Raw genomic sequence first — 27,018 nt, forward strand, 5'->3', positions numbered from 1 at the left:
ACGCATTCGAAGGGGAAAATGTCAGCAGGGCAAGCCACAAACAAGCTAAATGGTCTGAACGAGGCAGGAAGTGAATGAGGCAAACAAACAACACGCTCACAGTAGATTAGCTCAGAAAACAACCATGACTTCTCCTTTTATGATCATCAGAGGCCATAAATCGATTCCAGAAAAAAACACTTTACATGTTGGAAGACTTACAAAACCAGAGCGTTTAAGCACATTCATTTGAATCATGGTTCGCTAGCTAACTCTACCCAAACCGCTAGTGTTGGTAAATTGGAGTAAATTCAGACAATATAATTTCATCACATGCTTCTTGTAATATATTTTAGTTTGGTTGCGTGACTTTTCAAATGTAAAATATGGACCCTGGCTAAAAGTTGACCAACACTTCTTTATAGGGTGTCTGTGCTGCCCTCTAGCGGCGAGTATCCGGTTTGCATCAAATGAAGAATCAGCAGATTAATCGGCTTGCGAGGTCACCAACCTCACCCTTTTCTTCTTCTGAGTGTGTGCGGTGTACATTACACGGGTTTGATTGGGATTAAGGTGATCACAATAAAGGACCTTCTACAACACTTTGATCCTCTTTGTGTTCCTGTTTGGCATAAAGGAGGTCAAAGTGTAAAGTAGTTGAGTAACTTGTGAGTCATTCTGGGTGTGCTGTCATAGTATAGATCAGACAATCGGGTAGCAAACTCACCTTCAACCTGTCTGCTCAGATGGGTCAGCTGACATGACTGCGTGCCTTTGTTGCGGTGCTTCCTGCCATACCGCAAATTCCTTTCAAGCTGCCATTGCAGAGGCATTCCGTCAAACAGGATGTTGGGTTGTTGTCATAATTTCGCAGTGTGTGTGTAAATAATAATATTTATGTCTGAGGTGATAACATTGGAGTTACTGTGGGGGAAAAAAAAATCAAGCAAGTCTAGTTTGAAGTCAAGCTGTTGCGCCTTCTCGTGTGGCCAAGTTGGCCACCAGGGGGCAGTATGAGAGACAATTAGTTCGAGTGCCGAGGATAAAGAACATATGACTGAGTAGTTTGTTTGTGTCGTTTGTGTTCATTCTTTTGCTTAAAGCAGGGGTGTCAAACTTATTTTTTTCGGGGGCCCCATTGGAGTCATAGCTTCTTTCAGAGGGCCATTATGACTGTCAACCCAAATAAATGTATGAGCACCTCATATTATACACAGTAAAAGCTACAAAACAAACTGACAAATAACTCGTTTTCAAATCAGACGAGTAAATACTGGTCAAATATTTAAAAAAAAAAGATATTAAAAGTGAAGACAATTTGCGATTCTAGTAATGACACACGAATTTGATGCACAATTTGTCTTCGCGGCCCACATAAAATGATGTGCTGGGCCGTATCTGGCCCCCGGGCCTTGAGTTTGACACATGTGGGTTATAGCAATGGCACATAGATCCTAATTAGCATTTAGCTAACAAACTGAAAGGCTTAAGTATGTGTTGTTGTTTTTTTTAATACACAAAGTGGGATGCAGTATTTTTAGTTTTATGTTTAGTTTGATAGAAAATGTAAGTGTGCTTTTTGGGTGTGACAATTGAACAGGTTAGGATGGAGGTTAGCGTCTTAAAATTGATGACTTAAGTCTGACTCAGGTCAAGTCGGGCTGTTCTCGTGGTCGTAGCGCAAACCCAAAGGTGGCAATCTTAGGCGCTCACCTTTGACCCATATACAGCAGGCCTCCTTCAGAAACGTTGCAAAATGGTTCTTATTTGAATTGTCACGGCGACGTGAGTTTATCAAGACGATCTAGCTTTGCTTGTTGCATCACGGGGTCGCAAAGGTTTTGCATTGAGAGAACACGCACGCATGGAATGTCCTGATAACGCATACTCTGTGCACCACGTGACGCAATCAGCCCCCCCCCCATCCCGCCGCTTTGACTGTGACGTAATTAAAAGTTTGAATGAGTGGCCCACTTATTCACGGCAATCACATGACGAGGAGACTTTCAACTTCTATATCAGACACAATGTGAATAAATGCAGCTTCGGGGATGTCTATCAGGATCAAACTCAAATTGAGTGGTAGATATTTTTGTGCATGCCTGAGTAGATTTTAGATGCTAAACAGCTCTGATCACTGACTGCTTTGTTCAATAAAAAGCCACTGATGAGATTGGTTGGTAATTGATTGAGTCATCGTCGTCCAAAGTTTGCCATTTGCTGCCCAGTGCGCAAATAATAAATAAATAAATAAAAACATGGCCGCATCAGTAGGTAAAAAGCAAAAGTTATATAATGTTACAGAGGTGGATAAAACAAATAGGTGGAATTGAAAATTTGAACTTTCCATTGGAGATTTCCCAAACACTGTTTTGCTTTCTCGGCCAGGGAATACCACCTGCTGGTTCCTGTCACGAAAAACTCCTCTAAGAGGATTTACCGGGCACCCTTGAACTACATGCCATCTGCTCCAATGGATCATTTTAATGAACACGTGTTGTGAAAGTGAACGTCCCTGAGCAGTGCTGCGCTTCATAATGGATTAAAAAAAATCGTTGCGATCTATCGGACTTGAGTGATTTGTTTTTGCAGATCTATATCGGCAAAGGCCACGTGTCCTCATCATCACGCGTGTGCTGCTCGCGATCAATAAGGTGTTTGACCTTTATTGACCTTTGGCTGCAGGGCTGAGGATGCCAGATCCAGATCAGACTGGTGAGTCAATACCTACTCAAGTTACCCTGGTAACTAGCCACAAGAGACCTTGGCTTCGTGGCGGATTTTTACAAGAATCAAAACATGCCACTTGTGGCCTTGAGTCATTGTGTCACATGAAGCGTGCCACTTAAAAAGTCAGGTGGTGATTTCCCCACAAAAATAAAAATAGTAACAATACTCCCAGAAACTTAAGACAGCTACAATTGTGCAACAGCGGTTATTTAAAAATGTATGACATCAGAAATGAGGATAAAAATAAGTGACACTTATAAGTAGTAGGGAGCTCGTTCTCAAACAAAAGTAATTTCCCATCAATTCTATTTTTAAAGGTGCTTAAAACACAATTACCAATCACATAAATTAGAAATTCTCTTCTAGCTAGTCACAATGGATTTATATGTGATTTAAAGTAAATTTGATTAGTTTCCTTTATAAAATCAGTATTAAATATTTAGGTAGAAATCGGGGTTCTGTACGGGTACACATGATAACGAATTTACGAATCTAATTCGAATTTTGAGTAAGAATAAAATGAATTGATTATAGACCAAATGGAATTATGATGATGTGATGACGACGACGTCATGATGATGTATATGATGACGATGACGATGTTTGGCGGACGTACTACTTGTGTTTCTGATGCAATACCCTGGCGGAAGGAGCTCGTATCTGTTAACAGGACGGCGGAGGTTTGCCCCGTTGCCTAGATACCAACTCAGGAGGTGGCGCATGAAGCGCCGTCGTCTGACTGAAACTGGTTTCCCGTGGCAGCCATTTTGGCTCTGGCGCGAGCTGGCCCTCAACGGACCGCTCTTCCCCTCGCTTGAGCCCGAATGTCGCCGTTTTCCCCGTCGCCGCTCAAGTGGCACTGGCCGTGAAAACAGCGCCATTTCCGTCGGCGTCCATGATACGCTATGCTACCGCAGCGGATTCCAGAGCCCGAGCTCGGAACGGCAGCAAGAGAGAAGTAGCCGCTCCCTTGTCGGCGTTCCTCTCCTCTTCAGCCCGCTCGCAGGTACGTCGAGCGGCTCGTCGTTCGTGTGTTGTCGTGGCTTTTTATTCTGCGCGCGTTGCTTGCTTTTAACTGTGTGACGACATGGCGCACATTTTTAAAGAGAGCAACTGTCAAGTCCTCAACGGTTTAGCCTTCCATGAGCAGCTCCTCCTCCTCGTCCCCCCCAACAACGACCCCACTTTGGAAGCTGGCGCTCCGAACGGATCGCACACTTTTTTTTTAACCTCCCGCAACATTTCGGATGCTGTAGTGGCCCACTTTGAAGTCAACGACTTGGCCTAATGTCACCGGGTCGCTCCTGCTAGCTTGACGGTTGCGCTCGGGAGCTCGAATGTCACCGAGCACGATCAAGTCATTCGCCGGACAAACGGCAAAGTGAAAGCGAAGAATATCGCGCAAAAAGTAGCCGCAGACTTGTCGGGAGTGACCTTTGTGTTTTCCATATGACTTGAGCGATTGAACCAGACGACCTAGCTTGATGTGCAACGTGATTAGCTGGTGAGCTAACATTAAAGGTCGGTGGTCGTCCAGCTAACCTTGTTTGACTGCAAACCAATGCGAACACATTATAAGATGTTGTTTTATGCAACAACTGGTCGAAATCGCATATTAAAAACGGATACTGTTGGGTTGGGTTGTATTTGGGCCCTGTGGCTGTCGATGTACAAAGTTGAAGTATGCTGCGAGCTAAATAAAATATTAGTCACAGCGTCCGAACTCCCCTCCGCCCCCCTAAAAAAGAGTGGCGCACGAGTTGAGTTATAAACGTTGTTCAATCATATTTGGCAGTTAGGAATGTGTAAAACACATGTAAATATTGTGGAAGTGAAGCGATTGTCGAAATGTAGAATATGACACCTCAAGATAAGCACGTCAAATATATCTTAATTTAGTGTGAACGTTTAAGCGCCCCCCCCCCCCCCCCCAATATTTTGGAATTGGATTTGTTTGAGGGAAAAGAAATTTGGAAGCTGGAGGGAAATACATAATATATCTCACTAATTTGTAAATGTGACTGGAATTGGGAGAAATGGACTTCTGGGAAATTTTGGAACGCGGACATTTGTAGTGCCCAAAGCCTTTATGCAGTTTAGGCCAGCGGAGGAAATTTAAGTCGGGAGTTTCATGCAACTGTGTTGGGCTGCTGCACACAGTTAAGCTTCTTAGCTTTGCCCTTTTGACGCCTCACAATGGGTAACCCTTAATAGGCCTTCCTTGATTGACAGCTACGTAAGCAAATCACAACATGGCAACCACCATTTGCTTCTTATGTACCTGATGTAAGGATCCAAAACACATGTTCCTGACAGGGAAGTGTTTTTTTTTTTTGCCACTTGCTTTCAAAGGAAACTCAATCTCATCTTTTCAACCGAAGCGGCGTCACTGTCTGTTATTTCAGCTGTCTGTCTGTTGCGTTCCAAAATCGATTCAAATGCTTAGATGATATTGCATTTTTTTTTTTTTTTTAAATTAAACCGCAGATTTTATTTGTAAGAACCGCTTGTTTCTGGCAGTCTGCCTCCAGGCTGTACAATTATTGAATAACCCTTTTGTGATATATTCCTTGCTGAAGACTCGCTAAGAAGTATTTCGAGCCGCTGACAAGTCTTCTCGCCGTTTTTCAGGTGGTGCTGGTGAAGCGATTGTTGCAACATGGACGTGTGACGCAACCACCGGTTGTGTTTTGCTGTGCAGATGAGATCCAACAGCACCATAAGCCATGCCTGACGAGTAAAACCACCCAACCAAAAAGGGGAAAAGGAATCCCACATGCCTCCTCACGTAGAAGCCCTTCGGTGCGTCTCGCTGGAGTGATCTGCCCAACCTTCCAGAGGTTCCGCCTCGCCCGCTCTCTCTTCGCTCATCTCCGACAAACAGCTCATCGCGATGCCAGTCCACCTGAGAATAACCAACACCTGAGGTCCCATGCGTCCCGTGAGCACCGATTCAGACGGTCGTGCTCCTCCCGAGAACCTCTCTTGCCTCTACCCGCTCGCGGGCCCACTATCCGCTTCAGCGATGTCCCTGCTCCAGTCGCTGGGCCCAGTGCAAAGCTGGCTGGGCCAGGAGCTGGAGAAGTGCGGGATCGACGCCATGATTTACACCCGCTACGTCCTCAGCCTCCTCCTGCACGACAGCTACGACTATGACCTGCAGGACTACCTTCAGGTAACGTTGTCAGAGATGACCTTTGTTGCGCGCTCGTTGCTAGGCGCTCAAACGTTCCACATTTTGTTTGGCAGGAGAACGACATCTTTTTGGGCTGGGAGAAGGGACCTGGCAAGAAATGGGGCAAGAGTAAGAAGAAGGGAGGGACCGACCTGAGTCTGGAGGAAATGAAGAAACAAGCGGCGGTGCAATGTCTTCGTTCTGCATCTGATGAAGTAAGCGCTGCTCGGATCGAGCCTCCAAATACGTATTTGAACTTCTTCTTGACGTTAATAGCGCCACGTGAATGTCGAGCCGCGGCAAGCTATGTGGCGTAATCCGAGTTCGTAAAAGTTCTAGGGGTCTGGACAGGCTGTGTGTGTGTGTGGGGGGGGGGGGGTGGTCTTGGCAACAAGCCCTCCGGGGAGCGAACTAGACTGCACTGTCTATTTTTTAACCAGCACATGCTACGTGGGATTGCGGCAGCATTCGCACGATGATGTCAAGGCAAACATCGGCTTCGAGGAAACTATACCTTATAAGATATTTGCTAGCGTTAAGTTGGGACTCGACGTGTCAACAGATTGATCGAGTTCACCTTTTGTTTTGCTCAAAAGTCGCAAAGGAATAACTAAAAACGAGATAACCCTGGTTTAAATTTTTTTTTTTTATGCACAACATTACTAAAGCCGACATGTCTCTTTTTTTTTTTTTTTTTTTGTGCATTTTCAGAACTCTGGAATCGAAAGCCTGGTTGAGGAGCTTTGCTCCAAACTTCGGGACATTCAAAACAAACAGAAAGGTTTGTTTGATTGTGTGTACTCGAACCCATGAAAAGCAATTGCGTATATTCTTAATGTTTTTTTTTTGTCTTACAGAGGAAAAACAGATCCAAAAAAAGTCTGGCGGGGCTCATTCTCCCGAACGAGTCGAGTCCCCCTCTTCAAAGGACCAGGTGGAAATGTAAGCTGCGTCGCAAATATTGGGATATTTCAACATTCCCCTGCAAAAACCGCCACGCTTGTTTGACTTGGCTTCTGGTTTTGCGTCTCAGGTATTATGAAGCTTTCCCACCTTTGTCCGAGAAGCCTGTTTGTCTCCAAGAGATCATGACCGTGTGGAACAAAGCCAAGGCCTGCGCGTACTCCAGTTCATCATCCTCGGCCGCTCCGCACACCAGCACGGACACGTCATCCCCAAAAGATTGCAACAGCGAAGGCGAAGCTGCCAAGGAGCGGAACCCCGAAGCCTGCGCCACCATCACGGGCGTGGCGAGCGAGAGAGGCCAGCATCGCCGAAGCAAGAAGGAGAAAGAGAACCGATACCACAGCGGCGCGGCGGCAGAGGAGAAGAGCACGGTCCACTCCAAGCGACAGGCGAGACACAGGTCCGAGGGCAAGTATCGGGCCCGGTCCTGGTCTTCAGGCTCTAGCGAGGGGGGCTCCAGCTCGAGCGGCAACCAGGGCGACAAGTCGTTCCGAAGCAAGGCGGTCAGGGTCAGGCACAAATCCCGAGAGCTCGGGAAGAGTAAGAGACAGCGCAATAGCGGACAGCCCAGGCTCGCGTCCAAGGCTGTCGACAAAGAGGAGCAACGGAACGCGGGGGGGACGGGCAAACCGCTGCAGCTTTACAAAAAAAACCGGAGGTCCCTTAAAGAGGTTCGCAAAGATCCGGTCTGGCCGCCGGCAAACGAGATGAGGGTGGAGGACAGGAACGCAAAAGAATATATGGAGGAGCCGCTTTGGTACACGGAGCCCATCTCCGACTATTTTGTACCTTTCAGCAGCGAGCAAAGCAAGCTGGAGACAAAGTACCGAAGCAAAGTAGGATCCCCTGAAGACTTTGCCTCGTCAGCTGACGCGGCCCCACTGCCGGAGAGAATCCAGGGAATCTGCGTGGCCAACGAGAGCTACCAGAGAACATACCTTGCCGCGGGCTCGTTTGTCGACGGCCACTTTGTGGAAGCGACGGGCGAAGCCGAGGAGGAGGAGGACGCCGCCGCGCCGCTCGTCGGGACCTCAAGCTGCCCTCAGCCAGAGGACGGTGGACATTTAGATGACAAGCATCTGCCAGAATTCACCGACTTCTACGAAGTTGATATTTATCAATCCATATTGGATACTAGTGCCTCAGACTCGTTACAAGAGAGTCGGATCCTCGGCATGATTCGACGCAAAAGCAATGAGCAAAGAGAATCTCGTTTAGTGTTAGATGGCTTCGAGCAGCAAGGGAAAAGTGCAATAAGGGCAGACGCGGAGGAAGCGCCGGGATCGTCCGGGTTCCTCGTGGAGGATCTCGACAGCATGGCTCAAGTCTGGGGACGTTACTCGCCGTCGACTTCAGACGATATCGACGGAGAAAGCTTCTTGGGCGACTCGCCCGTTCGGCTCTCCCCCCTCCTCGATAGCGTTTCCTTGACCCTGCGCAATTTGTCGGGGAACGCCGAGACCGCCGGCGAGCCGTCCGGCTTGAACTCCTCGTGCTTCTCTCTCTTTGAGCTGCAGTACGACAGTCCCACTCGCTCCCTTCCCCTCGACTCGCTCTCCGTCGCTCACGAAGGCAACGCCGCCGCCGACCCATGTAGCTGTCTCGAGCCGCAAGCTAACAAACAGTCTCGTTTGCTAATATGGACCAAAAATAGTGCCTTTGATGAAACTGAACACTGCTCCAACCTTTCAACTCGGACGTGTAGTCCGTGGTCGCATTCAGAGGAGACTCGTTCCGACAACGAGCACGGGAATATTACGGCCGAGGACCCCGCCGCTCCGATTGGCTCTGATGAAATTGATTGTATCATCCCTCCTATTTCTGGTACATATCTGGAGGATGAGATCTTGGACTTCCTGCAACAGGACTCCGGGCGCAAATGTGAGGAGGCGAGCATTTGCACAGCATCCTGCCGGACTTACACCAAAAAATCTAAATTGGAGTCCCTTTGCGGAATAGCATTGGAAGAGGACGAGGGGAAGCCGTTCAGCGCGAGCGTCTTCTCCGAGGACGCAAACGGACAAAGGGGCGAGTACAGCTCAGGAATAATCAAAGACATTTGGTCCGCGGTCGGCGAGGCCAAGTCGTCGGCGGCGGCGGCAGCGGCGAGGCAAGGTGGCGGCGAGAAAATGAAAGAGGATGTATTCTCCGAAGACTCTGGCGCTTACTGCGGCAGCTGCCCGGAGGTGCAGGCCAAAGGCGTTCCCGTCGAGCCGCCTCAGAAAAAAGCTGTGCAGCGCTCCGAGTACCACCTCTGGGAGGGCAAGAACCAAGAACAGGACTTGGCCAAAAACAAACTCTCCAAGTTAGACGGCGCCGGGGATTACATGACTCCGTCCAAGCCCTGGGACTTGAGATCAGATAAAGACGGCACGTCTTTTATCATCGGCGGCGTGTACGGAGAGTTCACGACGTTGAGTTGCGATAAGAATTGGGCCGTGGTGCCACCAAACGAATCTCGGCACGGCTTGCTGCAGTCGCCGGCGGCGGCGGCGGGCGCCGCTTCCGAAATGCTCACAATCACCGGCGCAGACGTGTTGGTGAACAAGGGCGGCTGCTTTGCTCCGGGACACCGGCGCCTGTGGAGGCCCCTCGTGTCCTTCGGCCAAAGCGAGCGCGCCGTGGCGGCGAGCCGAGACAAATTGAACAAAGGATTCTCTTTCATCTTCCGGGAAGATTTGCTGGGATCCTACGACGGCTTGCGTAGCGAGGAGCAACGTTTAGAATACCCGTTTGCCTCCTTCGACCTGAACAATCCCTTCTCTCAAGTCCTTCACGTGGAGTGCTCCTTTGAGCCTGAGGACATGGCTTCCTTCAGCCCGGGCTTCAAGCCTAAATCCATCCTTTGCTCCGACTCGGAGAGCGAAGCCTTCTGCCCGCAGATTTACGGCATCAAGCAAACGCAGTACCGGGCCATTCGCATTTCCCCCAGGACTCATTTCCGGCCCATATCGGCCTCGGAGTTGTCTCCCGGGGAAGTGAGCGATTCGGAGGCCGAGACCGACAAAGAGGAGGCGAGTTTCCCCGCCCTGGCACCGGTGGACGTTTTTGACGATCCTCAAGCCGATCTCAAACCACTCGAGGAGGACGCCGAATGCGAAGGCCCGTATTATGGAAAGTCTGAACTGGAATCTGGCAAATTCCTGCCCAGGTTGAAGAAGTCCGGCATGGAGAAGAGTGCCCAGACCTCTCTGGATTCACAGGAAGGCCCCAGCGTCCTTCTGCCCATTGCCGAGCAAGAAAAATGTTTGGACTGCCAGGCGGCGGAACACGGATCAACCGCAGACGAGCAGACGGACACCTCGGCCGCTCCGTCGCAAAAAGAAGAGTCTCCGGTGGAAAAGCCGAGCTACTTGTGTGCGACGGCGGGCCAAACGCCCAAATACGGGATCGCGTACGACTTTGTCAGAGATGTGGCGGAGGTGAGTCGCTTTACCCGACGGCGTCGCGCCGTCCTATCGCTTAACGCTTTGGTCCGCTTTGTGTTTAGTTCCCTCTGCTAAGTGGACAGGGAGTGAGCGGCAATCAAGACGATGAGTGCTGGTGGCAAAACACACTCTGCCCACCCTTGTTCCCCGGATCACAGTGTACAGGTAAGCCTCCTTCAGAACACAGTGAAGCCTTGAGACGTGACTTTTTTTTTTTTTTGTCCCCCCCCCCCCCCCCCATCCAGGGAGCAGCAACATTTGAGTTCTTCATTTCGCACCGGACTTGTGTCGGCAAGGTTGCAGAGTTTTGGCGACTGTACCGCCCGCCACCAGCTTTTTATTCAGGTTCATCTCAAGAGCCACAAAAACCTCTTAACGTGGGCTCGTTTCTCGCTTTCCACCGACTCCGCCGACATAACTGCTGAGTTTTCATTTACTAACTCCGTGCTTGTGTAATCAATCAGATTGACAGGGGGGGGGCGGGGGGTGTGCTGACAAAATACGTTCAAATAAGATGAGAAAAAAAAAAAGTGTGTTAGAGTGATGATGCCAGATTTCCATTTAAAATATCGGATGCAGCTACGAGGTTACCACTTTTGTTTCAGTTCTGCTTCCCCCACCTTGCTTTTCGACTTCAATACTGGATAGTTGGTTGCACGCGAATGGTTGTGCATGTGCGTTTGTCCGGCCAGTCTCAGTCCTTTTTTTTTTGCCCCTAACCCCCCCCCCCCCCTAGTAAAAATATAAAGAAAAAACGGATTGCTGCAGAAATCAACCGCAATTCCAATGCGCTACTCTTCGTCTTTTCTTGAGAAAGACCAGAGGTTGAGATTTTTTCCTTTTCGTGATGAGCTTCTTTTTTCTTTAGTTTGTTATGAAAGAAGTAGAGAATGTGTGTCCTTTTTTTTTTTTTGAATTGCCCCAGCGTGTGAAAAAGTTTTTGAAAGCCTAGTTATAGACTTCAAGTATGGTTTGTGAGCAAAAAGAAAGAGGAAAAAATAAATAGCACATACCGATCCAAACTGCAATTCTCTGAAATAATTTGGCAAGGGGAAAAAAAAATGAAGATAAAGACCCACAAAAATATCTGAAGGTGATTTTTTTTTTTTTTTAAATCTTTTGTTACTTCTGTTGTACTCAACATTGGTGCTATAAATATTTTTCATAATGTGGCTGTGGTAATACGGAAGTGTTTTTTTTTTTTTTGTAGTCCAGACAGTCTGAATCCAGCCTTTTTTTTTTTTTTTTTTCCAAAATTATGAAAAGGAGACAATTGTTTTCCCTGATTACTGTTGATTGTACTTTTCTTATTTGATTATTTCACTTTAATGTAACTTTTTGAGTTGCGGAGAAGCATTTATTTTCAGTTTGTAGTCACGGGGCAAGACAAACAAATGACTCCGTGTGGAATTTGTGTTGGTGCAACCAAACATGAACATGGTTAAACCTAAAAAACAAAATGCCATAATAACACTACAAGGTACGGTTGTTTTTTTTTTTGTTTTTTTTTCTCAACGTATGGTGTGTTTATCTCCCATTTTATTTGGTCCATTTATCTTGTTGAAGCATTGAGTCATATTCTGATGCGCGTGAACAACGAACGTGTCACAATAAGTGATTCAACTTGAACGGTGAATACGTACGCATGTAAGTTTGTTCAAATCAAAACAAAAAAAGCAAATACATTTAAAAACAAAAAACAACAAAAAAAACAAATTGGATTTGATGGCTCAAGTGTATTATATTGAGCCTTGTTGCGACTTGCGTGTTGCTGATTGAAAATACAGTTAAAAAATAAAATAAAATCAGCAGGGTAAAAGCTTTTTCCTGTTTAGCATTTAGTAAGGCTGCCTGTCTTTCCCAATTTTGTTTCATTAGAAGGAAAATTGGCCAGGCTTTTTTTTTTAATTAATTTTTTTAATAAGATCCTAACCATGATTCTCAAGCACAAACTTCCCATCAGTGCGCCGTTGCTTGGAAATGAACGTGTCAATGTAGTGTTCATAACGCATGGCAGGTCGAAGGCCCCACTTTTCCAAACGGCTTCCTTGTTTGGAAACCTCAACGCCAATTTCGGGGTCTCGCCCGCCCGCCTGTCTTTCGCAGTCATCAGACACTCAGGAATTTTTTCATACACTTTCATAAATGTGATCTACAATCAGATGTGGCAGGGGGGGGGGGGTCAATTTGTAGATTACGCATTGACATTATTTCCAAGCAAGCCACGGAGATGACTGGTTTTATTTGGAGTTATATATAGTTTTAGGAGAGGAGGGAGAAAGAGAGAAAAAGCCATTGAAGACTGCATAAGCAATGTCGAAGTGGCACGCTTCTCAAAAGCCGCCAAGGTTTCCATGCAAGGCCTTGGCGCTCGTAAGACCTCAAGGGTATGTGGAGAAAAGTCAATCATGTTAAATTTTGCATGTTTGGTTTTCACTGGACGCCTGGGGTAAAAAAAAAAAAAGGAAGTCTGGAAATACAGCTTGCAAAAGTCAGTCCACCTTTTTGGGGCGGGGGGGTGTATTAAAAAGAGTGATGTGGTTGATCAGTCAGAAGGTATTTTGAAACAGTTTGACGTTTCTATGGGTGGTCTCTTTATGACAAAAAAAAAGGTTTGAGTTCGTCATCAAAAATAAGTCATGAAGCGCTTAGTTGAAAGTAACACGTCTCACCTTTCTCCGTGAAATTCTTCCATTTACTTATGCTGCATTTGAACGAAAAAGAAACGGCAAGAAAAAAAAATGCATTCAGTGAGTTTTTTTTTTTTTTTTTAAATTGGGGGGGTGACCCCGCACTGAAAACCTTTCAGTCATTTCATTCCTTCCTCTTGGTTGTCCCAATCTCACTCGAAGTAGCCGTGTGTGTTCTGACTTTATGTACACCCTGAGTAAATGATTTTGTTTCATTGTGGATTTCATTAACATCTAATAAAGGGTCGACCAAATAGCAGAATGTCAAAGTCTTGATGCTTTTATAGTACCAAACACCAGAGGGCAGATTGAGCGTCACCACCAATAAAATGTGCCCAACCAGTCTCTAAACAATTTTAGCTGTGTTCATATAAATATAATTATATTTATAATAATATAATGAAGCTTGAATTGACGCATTTGTAATTTTCATCTCCAGATATACCAATTGACATCAATTTGAAAAATGTTAAACCAATAGATGAATTTTAGACGTCACATTAACAAGAAAAATGTTTCGGTCAAAGTAGTGCTGTAACTGCAAATAAAGGACGCGATTTTAATTCCAAATGCAACTGCTTACGTAGCTGACCGTAAAGAAGAAAGACATTTTAATGAAACAAGCAGAAGCGAAAGACACGACTACTTTAATAGCAAAACGAATGACGCTATTGATCAAGTATGACATCATCTTGGTTTCTTTTACCTCCACGTATGCATTGTGCGAACAAACGGGAAATTGAAGCTAAGAACTATAACAAAGGTAAAGAAAATTAAAGACTCATTATGGCCGCTGTTGAAATAAAGCACTTAATAATAAACATAATTTGAAAACAAAAAATAAATATAACAACTTAGTATTTAAGAGGTCGATTGATTATGTCTGTGGTGCGGACAGGTGACTTCATCCGACATCAACACTCCGGGCTCGATTACACCCTGTCGCAAGTTTGTTTTAAAATGGCGGCGGAAGCAGGCAGACAGGTACAAGATGAGAACTAAACCGACTAAACTTATTCATTTCCTCTACTCGCGTTGCCGACCAAACACCGGGGAGCTGTTCATATTTCTTCAAGAGGGTGCAACCCCGCTTCGCTCCCAGTGAGGATCGGCTTAAAGACAAGTGGACTTAAAAGCGAGCGAGTTCCGTTCCAAGTGTTTTTTTTTTTTTTTTTTTTTTCCACCCCTCCGTCGCTAAATGACCTCGCGGTGGTCTTGTTTGTCCACGTCAAACTGCGTTGAGGAGAATTCGGGGAGGTGATAGTAGTTTCCGCATCACCATGGAGCGATGCTGCCCGGGGACGACTGCTGGCCACCTGTAGCTTCGAGCGGCCCCCATGGCGAACCCGACCCACTGTGACTGTGGTCGGACGGAGAGCCGCGGTGGTAGGTTGTCTAAAAAAACACACGCTTTTGTTTACACTGACAACATCACAGCTCTTTTGAAATATACTTCAACAGTCAGTAAACATCCGGAGACTTCTTGTATTAAGCTTAGTGCACGTGATGTGTGTTAAAAGCCGCTTAATCGTTATTTCACTTAAGAATCATCAGACATTAACCCAATTGAAAAGAAACAACCGTAAAAATACACAATATGGTATTGCTTGATTAAAAAGCTAGTAAAAGATATTGTTTTGGGTACCGTATTTTCCGGACTGTAAGGCGCACCTAAAAACCTAAAATTGTCTCAAAAGCCTACAGTGCGCCTTATAGTCCGGTGCGCCTTATATATGGACCAAATTCCTAAATTTAAACTGGCCCGAAGCATTGTGTCATAAAATAAATCATAAGTGGCCCGCTGAAGACTATGAATCATGAATCAAAAATACTATGGATCATTATTTTGTGATTGTAAAGGAATTTGTTGCGTCTGAAGTTGAAATGAAAAAGATAAAATGGAGAATGATTTGATTTGGATTAAAAATCTGACATGATGCATTAATGGTGCGCCTTATAGTCCGGTGCGCCTTATATAAGGACAAAGTTTTAAAATGGGCCTTTCATTGAAGGTGCGCCTTATAGTCCGGAAAATACGGTCCTTTTTTTTATTACAGAAAATGAAGAATATAGGCTTGTGTGTCGTAATATTGTCTGTCTACATGTTGCTCTAACTTTTGAGAAATATTGCTTAAAGGGTTTCAACACCACAAATCAATGCTAAGTGTTAGCTTGCCAATAGTATTTACCATTATGTGTTTACATCCTTTCGAGCTAAGTGAATTTGGAAAATTTATTCGCGACCTACCCCCACCCCTAATACTGCCAATTAATTTCTCAAGGTCCTATTTTTGTGTGTTTTGTTACATAAACAATAAATCAGAATTACAATAAGCATTGTCAGATTGAAATCTATTAGAGGCAAAGCTTACGCCAAAATCGAGATGTGACATCATATTGCTCCACATTAAACTGAAATGTCGATTTCTCAGGTGGTTCCGGACGAGTCATCGTGGAGAATGGTTGCGCAGTAAGAAGCTTGTCTGTCTCCAGTCATCACGACGTCTCCAAGCAGCACGTCTCTGATCTGAGCACGGTGCTTCAAAGTGAATCAACACCATGTCCCCCTTCAACCTCCGTTTTCCACAACAGCCCACAGAAGCTCAGTCTCGACCTAGACAGTCACAGTCTGACATCCCAGGACTCTGGCATCCCAACGTTGGAGCTCAACCCTCCGGATCTCACCGGATTAGACTCTCCCGCCACTTTAACATTAGATGACGACCCCTCCGACGGCAACGGCGTGCCCAAGTCGTCCAGCTTCCCGCGCAGCGGCTTCGACAACACCCGCTTCTTCAGCCCGGGCCTCAGATTGCCCAGCGCCGCCGCGAGCCACCGAACCTTCAACCGCAGTGACGACATCTCCGTGTGCAGCGTGTCCAGCATGAGCACGGAGCTCTCGGTGTCCAACGAGGACATCGTGCATTTCACCGTCACTTCCGACTCGAGCGCCATCGTCACCTTAGAGACGGACGACGGCTGCATGGCTCCCTTCTCAGACGTGGAGCTTGCTTCGTTGCCGGTATACTCGAAGGACCTCGATGGTCGGTTCCAACCTTTCTCCACTGGAGACATGAGACAAGAAGAAGATGGCAGGCAAAAGAAACTTGGATCGCTCACCAGCTTGTTCAAGAGGTAAGTCTTTTTTACGAGACTAGTAAATTCAGGTCAATCTTATTTCTTTGAGGGGAATATGTTCCAAGTGCATGTTAGCATCAAGCTAATAGCGGCGATACAGGCAACGTCATTCTCAGTTTTCCATTTGACTGTGAACTTTTATTTAGCTGCTCCTTGAACACACAAAGCAGCAACGCTTGCAAAGCAAATAACGAAGGAATCCTATTAAAGTGTCGGTTCACGTGCAGCCGAAATAACCAAAGTCAGCACCCTGTTCATGTGTTTTAATCTTAGTGCAGCGGCCTAATCAGCCGCAAATCCTTTTCCACTCGCCTGGTATGTTTGGAAGCACGATTTATTGCTTTTGGCCTTGTTCTGACGGGGGGGGGGGGGGTCCATCCTAGTTCACGATCCTCACCACGCTCCCATCCAGTGTATTGTGCTATTATTATCAGTCATTCACATTGTAAAGTTAAAAATTCTCTCGCTGCCCTTCAGACTTTTCCACCCTCCCACTGCAAAGGGTGGAGCTGTTAGGAATGAAATGTTCCTTCAGGACATTTCACTGCATGGACAAGAACTATGGAATGCGCACCTCCTGGTTCTGCGCTCATTACCGAATTTCCTGGCTTCCTAACTTTTGGGTACACTCATTTGAACCCGTCAGAGCAGGATGACAGCCCCGTCGCTCCTTCTGTACCTTGACTGGTAGGAGGACATTTTGGGTTTATTTGATCGGTTTGGCACCCGCTGTGATTTACTCACACGTCGATGAAGTGGCGACCAGCGCCGGCTTTCAAAGGCTATTCTTCGGATTTACTGGAGGAGCCTCTAGCAGCGCTTTGATGCCGGCGTGTATTTGGCTTGCTCTCGCTCGTCACAGCTTGTCTCCGCGTTCCTGCGGCGCAAAGCGGCAGCAACGCTGGACTTTCCTACTGCCGTACTGGGAAGCGCCGCCGCCCTTCAGCTTGCCCGAATGTCAATATTTGTTCTGCGGCGCACGTGAAAGCAAAAAAAAAGAAAGTCACGTGTCTGGCTTTGTGTCGCTTAGCTCAAAGAAAAAAAAAAGATCCCTTCAAAGACAATTTCTGAGGCAGTTTTATTCTGACTGCATATTATCCTTACTCAAAAAGCCAAACATTGTGATGTGTCAAAAGGCGAACTGACAATTCTGTTTGAGGGTGTACTATCTCACATACGTTGTTGTTGTTGTTGTTTCAGGAGTCTCTTTGCTAGGAAAGTGAAGGACAGTCGCTCAGTGGAACAGCGGGACGCCGGATGGAAGCTGTTCGGGAAGGTGCCGCCACGTGAGGTGCCCATCAAGGACCCCAAAAGAATACAAAAGGTAACTTGAAAGCTTGGACGTCTTTATTGACTCCTCGCTAGCGATAAGCTCATGCAAGGACTTTGTCAGCTCTGAAATTATGAGATTAGCTTTCTCTACCAACACTGTATTTATTTATTTTTGCCTACTTTTGTTAACGCATGTGTCTGGCGCTAAGGAATTCATCTCGGCCTTCGACCCCGGGCACCAAAAGACAATTTGATCCGTCGCTGTAACCTCATATCCCCCCTGAGGAATCGGTTAACAAAGGGGAAAAAAAAAAGATCCGATTTCAAGCCGTTTGTTGTGCCGCTACTTTAAAGATGGTGCTTTGCACAAGCGTTCCACATTAAGAAAACAGAATCATGCTTTGGTCTTGCACATTTTTTTTTTGACAATCTGTTTCTCTGGGATCGATTTGTTAGGCTGTCCGAGCCGACGGCGTTTCAGTGCGGTGGAAAAAGCACGCACGCACGCGCGCACACAGCGCTCGCTCCAGATCCGATGCGGAGCAGCTGGCGTGAGCATCCCTCTTTAGACAGGCGGGGGAAGGGCCGCCATGCGACTGCATCTTTTCCGACGCGGGGCGTGTCCCTCGGCCGTCTCACCGTGCTCCGCGTCCGCCGGTCCTCGCGGGCGCCAGTAGCGAGCCCCTCGGGAGCGGCTATGGCGTTTAGCTAATGTTCGGCCAAGACGCACACTTGCAACTCAATCCTCCCCCCCATCCCAACGGAGGACTGTCGTGCGCGGAACGGCTGCGTTCATGGTGAGTGAGCCTTGTGCTTGTCGGGAGCCAGCCAGACAGCCAGCTAGGGAGGCGGAAGGATGCCTCTGATCTCACACAATGGCCCCTTTGAGTTCCTGGAAGGTGCTTTGTTTTTCTTGTAGCGGGAGCAGGTGGATGACTCACAAGGTTGTCGAAAGAAAAGCTTTTGGCTAGCACGGTGTTATTAGGAGCCTTTTGTTCTTTTCACGTTAATGTTACGTGACTGTAACAGCGGCTTGTTTTTGTTTTGAAAAATCTTTCCACGTGTTGGCGTCAAAGTGCGCCCGGCTCCTTTTACAACGTATTTACTGTTTGGCTGCACCTTCATTCACCTTTAGTGCCTCTGAAGGCTTTTATGGCTATTATTAAATCCCACTCTTAGATTTGTGCTCTTGCCTCTCATAGCCTTGACCAAAAAAAAAAAAAAATCGAACGTCATCAGTCGAGCGTTGTCGGCGTGCAAAGTTGTACGCCGATCACTCGCCCTGCATTATTAACTAGCACGCGTACACGGATCTTATTGCTTTTGACCTATTTACAGTAGCGCTCATGAGACGATGTGCGATTGGCTAGCGCCGGTCTGCTGTTCAAGGTCAGAAAGTCTGCCATTTTTTTTTTTTCTCTCTCTCTCAGGAATATGAAACAAAAACTGGCAGAGCTGGACACGGCAATCTGACGTCCCCCAGGCAGAATGTGAGGAAAAACCTGGACTTTGAGCCGCTCTCCACCACCGCTCTCATACTGGAGGACAGACCTGCGTATGTAAACGCGCCGCCGCGTTTGTCTTCGGCTGTTATCGGTTTCACTTTACACAAGGATGATGAAAGCATAGTGTGGCTCTTATCTTTGCATTCCTCACATTCTTTCCCATTTTCTTTTTTGTATTTATTGTCCTTAGACAAATCTCACCACCCTTATTTGTGGACTCAGAACACTACAGTGAACTTTATAAAAAGTATTCTATAGCGCTCTGAGACTACACCTAAAACAAAAGAGAATTTAAAAATATTGAACTCCCAAACTGAGTCAGACTGTCATTTTGCTAGCCTAATGCTAACATAGCATGCAAAACTCCATACAAATGCTAACGTGAATTAGCATTAACTGCAATTATAACCTACCTTTAAAGCAGAAGTCAAGTCAAAAAATGTCTTTTTGTTGGATGCGCCCTCACCAGTCTAAAGACATTAATGCACTTGTGAAATAGGAATTTTCTAGGTTTGGTCATGTGACGTTCACAAGCCGAGCCCCGAGGCACTGTCATGTCATTTTCAGGGGACAGCAAGTAGCTACGAGGCAAACACAGACATAAATAAAAATTCTGATCGTAGAACATTTTGGAAAGGACATTCTTGACTTGGCCTACCTACTCGCTAATCACTGTGCGTGTACAATCACCTTCCAGTAACCTTCCAGCCAAGCCGGCCGAGGAGGCCGAGAAACACAGGCAGCAATACGAAGAGATGGTGGCCCAGGCCAAGAAGCGAGGTAACGCGATCTCGCAACACTTGATTTTCGCTCGCATCCTTTCCCCTCGTGTCTCAGCACACCTATGCGGTTGTAGAGCTAAAGGAAGCCCAGAAGAAGAAGAAGCAGCTGGAGGAGCGCTGCAAGCTGGAGGAGAGCATCGGCTCGGCCGCTCAGACTTGGAACCAGGAGATCTTGCCCAACTGGAGCGCCATGTTAGTCACTCGGGAGAGCATCGCAGTCGTTGAGCTCGAGATCACCTTTGACCTCTTTGCTCACCTACCGCCCCCCCCCCGCAGGTGCACGTCTCGACGAGTGAGGGACTTGTGGTGGCAGGGCGTCCCGCCCAGTGTCAGAGGCAAAGTGTGGAGCCTGGCCGTGGGCAACGAACTCAACATCACGCATGGTACTGGTGCTCAGTTATTGACAACGGCGATTATAAATCGCATCGTTTGTACACCTCTGCATCACGTTGCATCCTTATTAACATGCAAAACGAGAAAAAGCGATCAATTTCGGGCAAATAATAACTTTCTCGCTATTGCTTTTTAGTCTGTAACAGCAATTATTTGAAGGCCATTTATCTGAAGATAATTTTTTTAAATATACTGCCACCTACTGCAGTGGATGTGCAATTACACTTTAGTGTTATAGATTGTTTTTGTTTGTTAAAATAAAAAAAACGATGGCAAGAGGACGTTATATTTTCAAAATCTTTCAGTCACTCTCACTGTGAGGGAGTGGGTGAGCGAGACCATGCAGAGCCTCGTCAGATCTACTAGGAGATAATCTCTCTGGCTATTTGCTACCAGACCACACACGCAGGCTGATTAAAAAAAAAAAAAAAAAAAAAAAAATCCGCCCAGTACATTTTTAGCTCCGTATCACCATAATGACCGTCCTTGTTATCTGCCCCCGCAGAGCTTTATAACATCTGTCTGGCACGGGCCAAAGAAAAGTGGAAGAGCACACCAGCTAGCGCACCAGAGGCGGAAAGCCAAGGTAGGGACGGACAAGTCACCCCGAAACTGGTGGATTTGACGTTTCTGCTGCCCTCCCCCAGATGCGGACTCGTCAAATCGGGAGTCAAGCTTGGAGCTGATCAAACTGGACATCTCCAGAACGTTCCCCCAGTTGTGCATCTTCCAGCAGGTGGGAGGGAGGCTCAAGCTTCCCCCTCCTCGGGGCGGGGGTCGGATGGCGCTTTTTGGCCCGAACGTGTGACCGCATCATTTCTGTCTTCTATGTCGTCAAGGGCGGGCCCTATCATGACGTGCTGCACAGCATTCTGGGAGCTTACACTTGCTACCGGCCCGATGTCGGCTATGTAAGTAGCACCTTTCCAACTTCTAATTGCACAAGTCCTTAAGGACTGTCTCCTTTAAGTTTTGATGACTTTTGGTGGTTGTGCTTATTTTTTATTATTTTTTTGCAGGTGCAGGGAATGTCGTTCATAGCGGCAGTGCTCATCCTGAACCTGGACACGGCCGACGCCTTCATCGCGTTTGCAAACCTGCTCAACAAACCTTGTCAGATGGCCTTCTTTCGCGTGGACCATAGCCTTGTCGGTGCACGCCAAAACGAGCTCACCATTGAGTCGGGGAGCGACGCGTGGTGTTCATATGTGTTCTTTTGCTGCGCCCGCAGATGTTGACCTACTTTGCTGCATTTGAGGTGTTCTTTGAGGAAAACCTACCAAAGCTCTTTGCACATTTCAAGAAGAACAACCTGACCCCCGATATTTATTTGATCGACTGGTAAGCCATTTTAATTTTTTTTTTTTCCTCTCTCAATACTTCGACTTGAAAATGCTTCGCCCCGTTGTGACATTCTCATGGCGTCTGCCTCCAGGCGCCTCTTTTTGAGTTGCTGTGAAACAGGAAATGTTTGTTTGTGGGGGTGGGAGGGGGTGTCAGCGGGGGGGTTGGTGTCACTTTGAAACTTCCTAGATTTCCGTTTTGAATTTCACACATCAAACATGACCGTTTAGTATAATAGCCTGTGTTGGGCTTTGGGATGAAATTGTCGGGCTAACCTAAAATGCTCTCCAACGATTCAAGTTGAACTTGTTTGACGACACATTTGGATTTCTGTTCGATATTTTCATAATTTTTTGCAGTTAAAAAGAGTCGTTGGAAAACATACTCCATTTGCACACATCCTGCTGCCACTAACTACCGTAATTTTCGGACTATGAGTCGCACCGGAGTATAAATCGCACCAGCCATAAAATGCCCAAAAAAGTGAAAAAAACCATATATGTATATAAATCGCTCCTGAGTATAAGTCGCCCCCCCACCCAAACTATGAAAAAAAAACGCGACTTATAGTCCGAAAATTACGGTATTTGATTCGACGTAAAGAATCAAAACGCCCATGGGCATTGAAATATTAGGGCCGATCAATACGGCTTTTTTTTTAAGGATCATTTTTGATACTTGGTGAAGTAAAATCGAATCCCCTTCCAGGATCTTCACCTTGTACAGCAAGTCTCTCCCACTGGACCTGGCGTCTCGCGTGTGGGACGTCTTCTGCCGAGACGGCGACGAGTTCCTGTTCCGCACGGCGCTGGGCCTGCTGCGCCTCTTCCAGGACGTGTTGACCAACATGGACTTCATTCACATGGCCCAATTCCTCACCCGCCTGCCCGACCTGGTCCCCGCCGAGCAGCTCTTCCAGCACATCGTCGCCGTCCACATGACCAGCCGCAACAGGAAGTGGGCGCAGGTAGACCAACACACTTCATATTATTTTCATTTTTCATCCCTGATGATATTATCGACAAGACCGTGTCCTTTTTAGGTTCTGCAAACGTTACAGAAAGATCCGGAGCGAGGCAGTCCGGTTCTGAAGCGCTGACGCAGCAGCAAAGACGGAACTCGAGTCGTTTGACGGAGCTACGTCGTGAGTAACGGAGCAGGGGTGCCTTATTTCACCAAGTCGAGCCGCAAGACCACACACTCCCGGACCCCACGGGACCACCAAGATGCCAGTTATCACTTTGTCACTCGGTTCTTGTATGTTACATGTCGAGGTCCTCTGCAAACGAGGTCAGAAGCTGCCTTTCAATATTCCCGCGACGTATCGTAACTAACCACTTCATTCCACATTGTTCGTGTTTGTTTTGTGTGAGGTGTGTGTTTATTGAAAGGGGCTAAAAAAAAAAAAAAAGTCCTGTCGGACTCATCTGTTCATCTCAACTGCTACGGTAAAGATGTTGCACTTTTCCTTGAAGCTGTTTCCATTTCGGCGGGGAGAATTTGGGGTATCAGTTTTTTTTCTCTCTTCTTCTTTTGGACCATTGTTCAATTTGATGAGATTTTGTGGGTTAACAGGAAACCTCTTTTTATTTTTTTTTATTTTTAAAGCTGTCTGTGTGGTTTTTGCACTCCCCCAAGCACAGCAACCTACCACAGACCTGCAATAACACTTTTTTGCACATTGGGCCTTTCGGGTGCATCCTATGTCATCCCTCCGGCTCGCTTCAGTTTGGAGATGTGGATTTTTACCCGTGTGTGTGTGTGTGTGTTCAGTAGTGTTTCCAGAATGAGACGCGCCCCTCTGAAAATCTTTTGTTCCATGCGACAATGACTCGTTTGATCCACGGAATTGAATGTAAACTTCGATTGCACTCTCATGTCTTTCATTTTGCTGTCCTCTCCACGTTTGGGTTTTTATTGCTTTGGACTGACCGTTGGAGCGCAACGAACTTGTCACTTGACCAAATAAAGGACTTGCAAATATTCTAATTGTTATATTGCACACTGGTTGACATATGAGGATGACGACACGTACCATTTGGTTTCCGTTGCTACCTTAAAAGCAGAGTGGAAAGTTTGATATCGGAAGCATGTAAAAAGTCGTGTCGAAACCGCAAGCGCCCACCCTTCTTCCACACCGCAGAAAGTCCCGTGATGTGTATATAAATGTAACGCTGAGTGCTGCTTCTTCAGAAACACCGTGACTTGTTTTCATCCTTCAGATCTCCGCAAGGCAGCATCATGAAGAGCATGCACATCTTTCTCCTCTGCTCTCTGGCAGCTGTGACGTTTTCGGCCGTCTTGGGAAACAGTGAGACCTGAACTTTTTTTTTTGCTTTTCTGTTCCTTCGAGCCACACGTCATTCTGCTTTCATTTGCCAGATTCCATCAATCCTCGAGAATGCTGCTTTGAATACTACCAAAGAAAGTTGAGCCCCAAACGCTTCGAGTCATATTCTCTGACTGACAACCGATGTCCCTCAGTAGGAGTCATGTAAGTTTATTATTTATTTTTTTTACGATTATGAATGCATCTTTAAATGTTGTCGATTCTTGCCAGATTGATGACCAAAAGGAACTTTCGCATCTGCGCCAACCCGACAACGTCCTGGGTGGAGAAGATCATGAAGTATTTGGACGAATCCACCTTCTGAAGGATGCGCCTGCCAGCCTGCATTTTTATGAAACGCCTCGTCGCCACTTGCTTATTCTGCTTTACTTTGTCACAAACAACCAAAAAGAAGTCATGTGCCTGGCCATGTTTTAGTCCATTTGACTTTTTTATTTTAATTGAGAATCCATCTGGTCTGATTAGTTGTAGGAAATCAAAGCATTTCAATTAACTGCGCTTTTAAATCATTTAATTGCTAAGTGACAAATCTTAGATTTGATAACATGCTGACATTGCGCTTGATGTGATTTTATCGGACAATGCTGCCATCTGCTGGCTAACAATGAAAATGCCAACTTTGAGGGGGCTCGTAGTTTGTCAATGGAACTCCAATAAACTAATCGTGTAAATCAGTTTCCCTTCATTTCACCTAATCTATGAAATTATATGAATGATGAATAGAACTTTTCCATTCTCCAATAGGTTGGTATGAGCCAAATAAAGTTTCATGAACAAAACGCATCTCTAGCAATCCGCACACGTTAATATTGATCAATTTTATTTCGAGATATCAGTAAAATATAAAAGGAAAAAGAAAACAGGACAACAACAAAATGTCCCAAGCAAGTCGTAAATAACCTATTCAACAATAATTAGGACAGCTCGAAAAGGAGTAGGAAGAAGTTTTGAGAACTTTCCGCATGATTAATAATCAGCATCTCTGATGAGTCTGAAGTCTGGTCAAGGCATGAATTAAACTATAAATGGACCACTGCTTAAATGGACCACTATGCTGAAGCAATTTCTTCCCGCCGACGTTTGAGCTTCTCCAGTTTGTCCTCCAGTCGTTGGGCATCGCCCATGGTGACCCCAAAGTCCCACAAGAGGAGGGTGTTCCCTAGCAGTCCCCGCGTCTGCTTCAGCTCCACATTTTCCCTCTGTAGTCCGCTGGCGGCCCGCTTAGTCCGGTACAGCAAGTCCCTCTTGGAGGTTAGCTCGACCTCCAGCTGGGCCAGTTGCTCCCGCTTGGTCTGCACCTCCGTTTGACTCCAGTGCAGCTTCTCCTTTATGTTGCACAGCAACTGTGAGAAGAGAGGACAAAGAAAAAATATACCCTGGAGTATTGTTCTGTCTACTTGTGCTGCTCAATGGTTTGTTCAAATATCTGTCTTTATATGTGAAGCCCTTTGAGACTGCTTGTGATTTAGGGCTATGCAAATAAACTTGACTTGAATTGAATTGAATTGAATTGACTTGACTTGACTTGACTTGACTTGACTTGACTTGATTCGACTCGACTTGACTCGACTTGACTTGTTTGTTAAATTTATAATATTGGTGCTATTTGTCAGCCGGTAAAAGGCATTTTTCATTGTTAAGATTAAGCAACACGGTCTTTCCCAAGGAAGGACTTTAAACCTCTAATGTACGCTTGATGTTCCTCTGGAGCTTGGAGGCCTCTTGACTCCTACGCTCGTCCGCTTTCCTCTGCTGCATCCTTTGGGCCAGCAGGTGCTTAAATTGCCGTTGCAAGAGGTCCCGCCCCTCCTCCTCTTCCTCCTCAACGAGCTTGGCCTCTAGACGGACCACCCTGCTCTCCACTCCAGCGTGGGTTAGACGCAGCTTCCTCAGCTCTTGGCGACGGAGCTGCTCGGACCCCAGCGCGGCGTCCACCTTGGCTCGGACCGCTCCTGGAGGCAAATGTTCTCTCAGTAGCGAGACGGCTAGCTTCCTCTTCAAACCCAACAGGAATCGCCATTCAGTTTCCACCTGAGAACAAACACCAAGGTCACGTGTCGTAAGTACAAATACTTTGTTGGTGTAGTGGATTTTTTTTCCTTTCGGAAATTTGTATTTTCTTCAGTCTATGCAGATGAGATGCAACGTAAAAACAACGCAAAAAAAAAAAAGACTCACAAATCGTACACCAAAGCCTCGCCGCTAGGTGGCGACAAAAACACTAAATACACATTCGGTCCCTTCCAGTAAAAGGAGATTTCAATTTGGGGCGCTAAAGTAACACTAGTCTGGTTAATAACAACCAATAAACCCCTTTTTTGGGTTGTAGTTGTTACTAATTCATTTGACGAAAACACCTCTAGCTACTTTGCTACCGCATTGTGCGCCTCTTGGTTGTTAAGTCTCAGTTCCTCTTCCTTTTGTCGAGCTCTCCCCATCTGTGAAGCCCTCTGCTTCCTCAGCTCCGTCAGGCGCTCCAGGCACTCATGGTACTCCTTCATGTCCGGCTCGGGGTCTTGTTCAGGGGGGGTCGTTCTCCTCAAGTGGATGGCCAGCTGTGCTTGCACCTCCATGTTGCGCCGGCTCACTTTGTGGTTCTCCTCTTCCAGCTTCTGCAAGAGGAGCATGGCGTCACTTTTGATGTCTTCAACATCTCCATTACGATCTTCACGAGTAGGATTTGTTTTGGGTTGAAGAGCAACATTGCCTGTGTCTTTCTGCACCTCATTTTGTAAAAAAATCGCTGATCCAGTAGACATTGATTTTGATCTGAAAGATATCCTTTATAATCGTGTTTGTTTAGTAAGAGGACTCGCGCACTACTCAAGCAATTGCAGTTTAGTTTGGTTTCAATTGCCATGGTAACGGCGTCTCTGCCAGGCTGCAATGACAAAAGACGGCCACGGGTGGGCAGTGTATCCTTAAAAAGAAATTAACACGGCGATTGATCAATCATCATTCAAATCGTGAACAAAAACATTTGTGTTGTTATTCAAACTTATTTTGACTTATTTATGTTAATCTAATTTTATTTTATTTTTCTAAAATTAACTGCGTACTCATTGGTGCTAAGGTCAGCACTAGGTTGGCGTCACTACGACGACGACGACTACATTCTACCACTACCGATTACTATTATTACTCTTTCTTCTACTAATAATATTTTTGTAATGATTTCATTCTGACTAATAGGCCCAAACATGCTTTATTACTAACCAGGCAGTAATTAATTATTTTTTAATATTTATTTTGTCTTCACTTAATTT

At 46.2% G+C, this 27,018-nt stretch overlaps 4 protein-coding genes across 5 annotated transcripts; 3 read left to right on the forward strand and 1 right to left on the reverse strand.

Moving 5' to 3' along the window:
- Positions 1 to 1,377: 1,377 nt before the first annotated feature.
- On the forward strand, positions 1,378 to 13,222 carry kiaa0232 (KIAA0232 ortholog). 2 transcript variants are annotated; one of them, XM_061304166.1, is made up of 8 exons: positions 1,378 to 3,715; positions 5,341 to 5,884; positions 5,959 to 6,099; positions 6,596 to 6,665; positions 6,742 to 6,826; positions 6,918 to 10,272; positions 10,341 to 10,443; positions 10,524 to 13,222. In XM_061304166.1, exons 2-8 carry the CDS (start codon positions 5,642 to 5,644, stop codon positions 10,538 to 10,540), a joined length of 4,014 nt encoding a protein of 1,337 aa, XP_061160150.1. In that variant the 5' UTR covers positions 1,378 to 3,715; positions 5,341 to 5,641; the 3' UTR covers positions 10,541 to 13,222. The 2 variants fall into 2 exon arrangements, with proteins under 2 accessions (XP_061160150.1, XP_061160151.1); XM_061304167.1 differs by having other exon boundaries at positions 5,411 to 5,884.
- Positions 13,223 to 13,897: 675 nt separating this feature from the next.
- tbc1d14 (TBC1 domain family, member 14) lies at positions 13,898 to 23,385 on the forward strand. The gene is given in 15 exon segments (XM_061303220.1): positions 13,898 to 14,354; positions 15,401 to 16,103; positions 17,307 to 17,430; positions 18,809 to 18,933; positions 19,581 to 19,663; positions 19,740 to 19,857; positions 19,942 to 20,048; positions 20,564 to 20,644; positions 20,706 to 20,794; positions 20,898 to 20,969; positions 21,078 to 21,206; positions 21,290 to 21,399; positions 22,111 to 22,369; positions 22,445 to 22,457; positions 22,460 to 23,385. Coding segments are annotated over 15 exon segments (2,157 nt in total). The 5' UTR covers positions 13,898 to 14,305; the 3' UTR covers positions 22,555 to 23,385.
- A 168-nt stretch (positions 23,386 to 23,553) lies between these two features.
- On the forward strand, positions 23,554 to 24,423 carry ccl36.1 (chemokine (C-C motif) ligand 36, duplicate 1). The gene is made up of 3 exons (XM_061303223.1): positions 23,554 to 23,713; positions 23,785 to 23,896; positions 23,963 to 24,423. Exons 1-3 carry the CDS (start codon positions 23,644 to 23,646, stop codon positions 24,054 to 24,056), a joined length of 276 nt encoding a protein of 91 aa, XP_061159207.1. The 5' UTR covers positions 23,554 to 23,643; the 3' UTR covers positions 24,057 to 24,423.
- ccdc96 (coiled-coil domain containing 96) lies at positions 24,174 to 26,379 on the reverse strand. Its single transcript, XM_061303856.1, has 3 exons — positions 26,120 to 26,379; positions 25,433 to 25,871; positions 24,174 to 25,095 (listed from the first exon to the last, which is right to left on the reverse strand). Exons 1-3 carry the CDS (start codon positions 26,377 to 26,379, stop codon positions 24,802 to 24,804), a joined length of 993 nt encoding a protein of 330 aa, XP_061159840.1. The 3' UTR covers positions 24,174 to 24,801.
- Between the last annotated feature and the right edge of the window lie 639 nt (positions 26,380 to 27,018).

The sequence above is a fragment of the Syngnathus typhle genome, linkage group LG17 (assembly GCF_033458585.1).
Source record: "Syngnathus typhle isolate RoL2023-S1 ecotype Sweden linkage group LG17, RoL_Styp_1.0, whole genome shotgun sequence".
In the NCBI taxonomy this organism is placed as follows: domain Eukaryota; kingdom Metazoa; phylum Chordata; class Actinopteri; order Syngnathiformes; family Syngnathidae; genus Syngnathus; species Syngnathus typhle.

Bases quoted from the DNA above. Each gene is read 5' to 3' on its own strand.
- ccdc96 (XM_061303856.1), bottom strand. From the start codon at position 26,379: ATGCTCCTCTTGCAGAAGCTGGAAGAGGAGAACCACAAAGTGAGCCGG. The intron at 25,872-26,119 runs GTAGCTAGAGGT...CATAGACTGAAG, and splicing joins GCGCACAATGCGGTAGCAAA to AAAATACAAATTTCCGAAAG. The intron at 25,096-25,432 runs GTTTAAAGTCCT...CTCTTCTCACAG, and splicing joins ACATCAAGCGTACATTAGAG to TTGCTGTGCAACATAAAGGA.
- ccl36.1 (XM_061303223.1), top strand. From the start codon at position 23,644: ATGAAGAGCATGCACATCTTTCTCCTCTGCTCTCTGGCAGCTGTGACG. The intron at 23,714-23,784 runs GTGAGACCTGAA...TTCATTTGCCAG, and splicing joins TTCGGCCGTCTTGGGAAACA to ATTCCATCAATCCTCGAGAA. The intron at 23,897-23,962 runs GTAAGTTTATTA...GATTCTTGCCAG, and splicing joins TGTCCCTCAGTAGGAGTCAT to ATTGATGACCAAAAGGAACT.
- kiaa0232 (XM_061304166.1), top strand. From the start codon at position 5,642: ATGCGTCCCGTGAGCACCGATTCAGACGGTCGTGCTCCTCCCGAGAAC. The intron at 5,885-5,958 runs GTAACGTTGTCA...TTTGTTTGGCAG, and splicing joins ACCTGCAGGACTACCTTCAG to GAGAACGACATCTTTTTGGG. The intron at 10,273-10,340 runs GTGAGTCGCTTT...CTTTGTGTTTAG, and splicing joins TTGTCAGAGATGTGGCGGAG to TTCCCTCTGCTAAGTGGACA.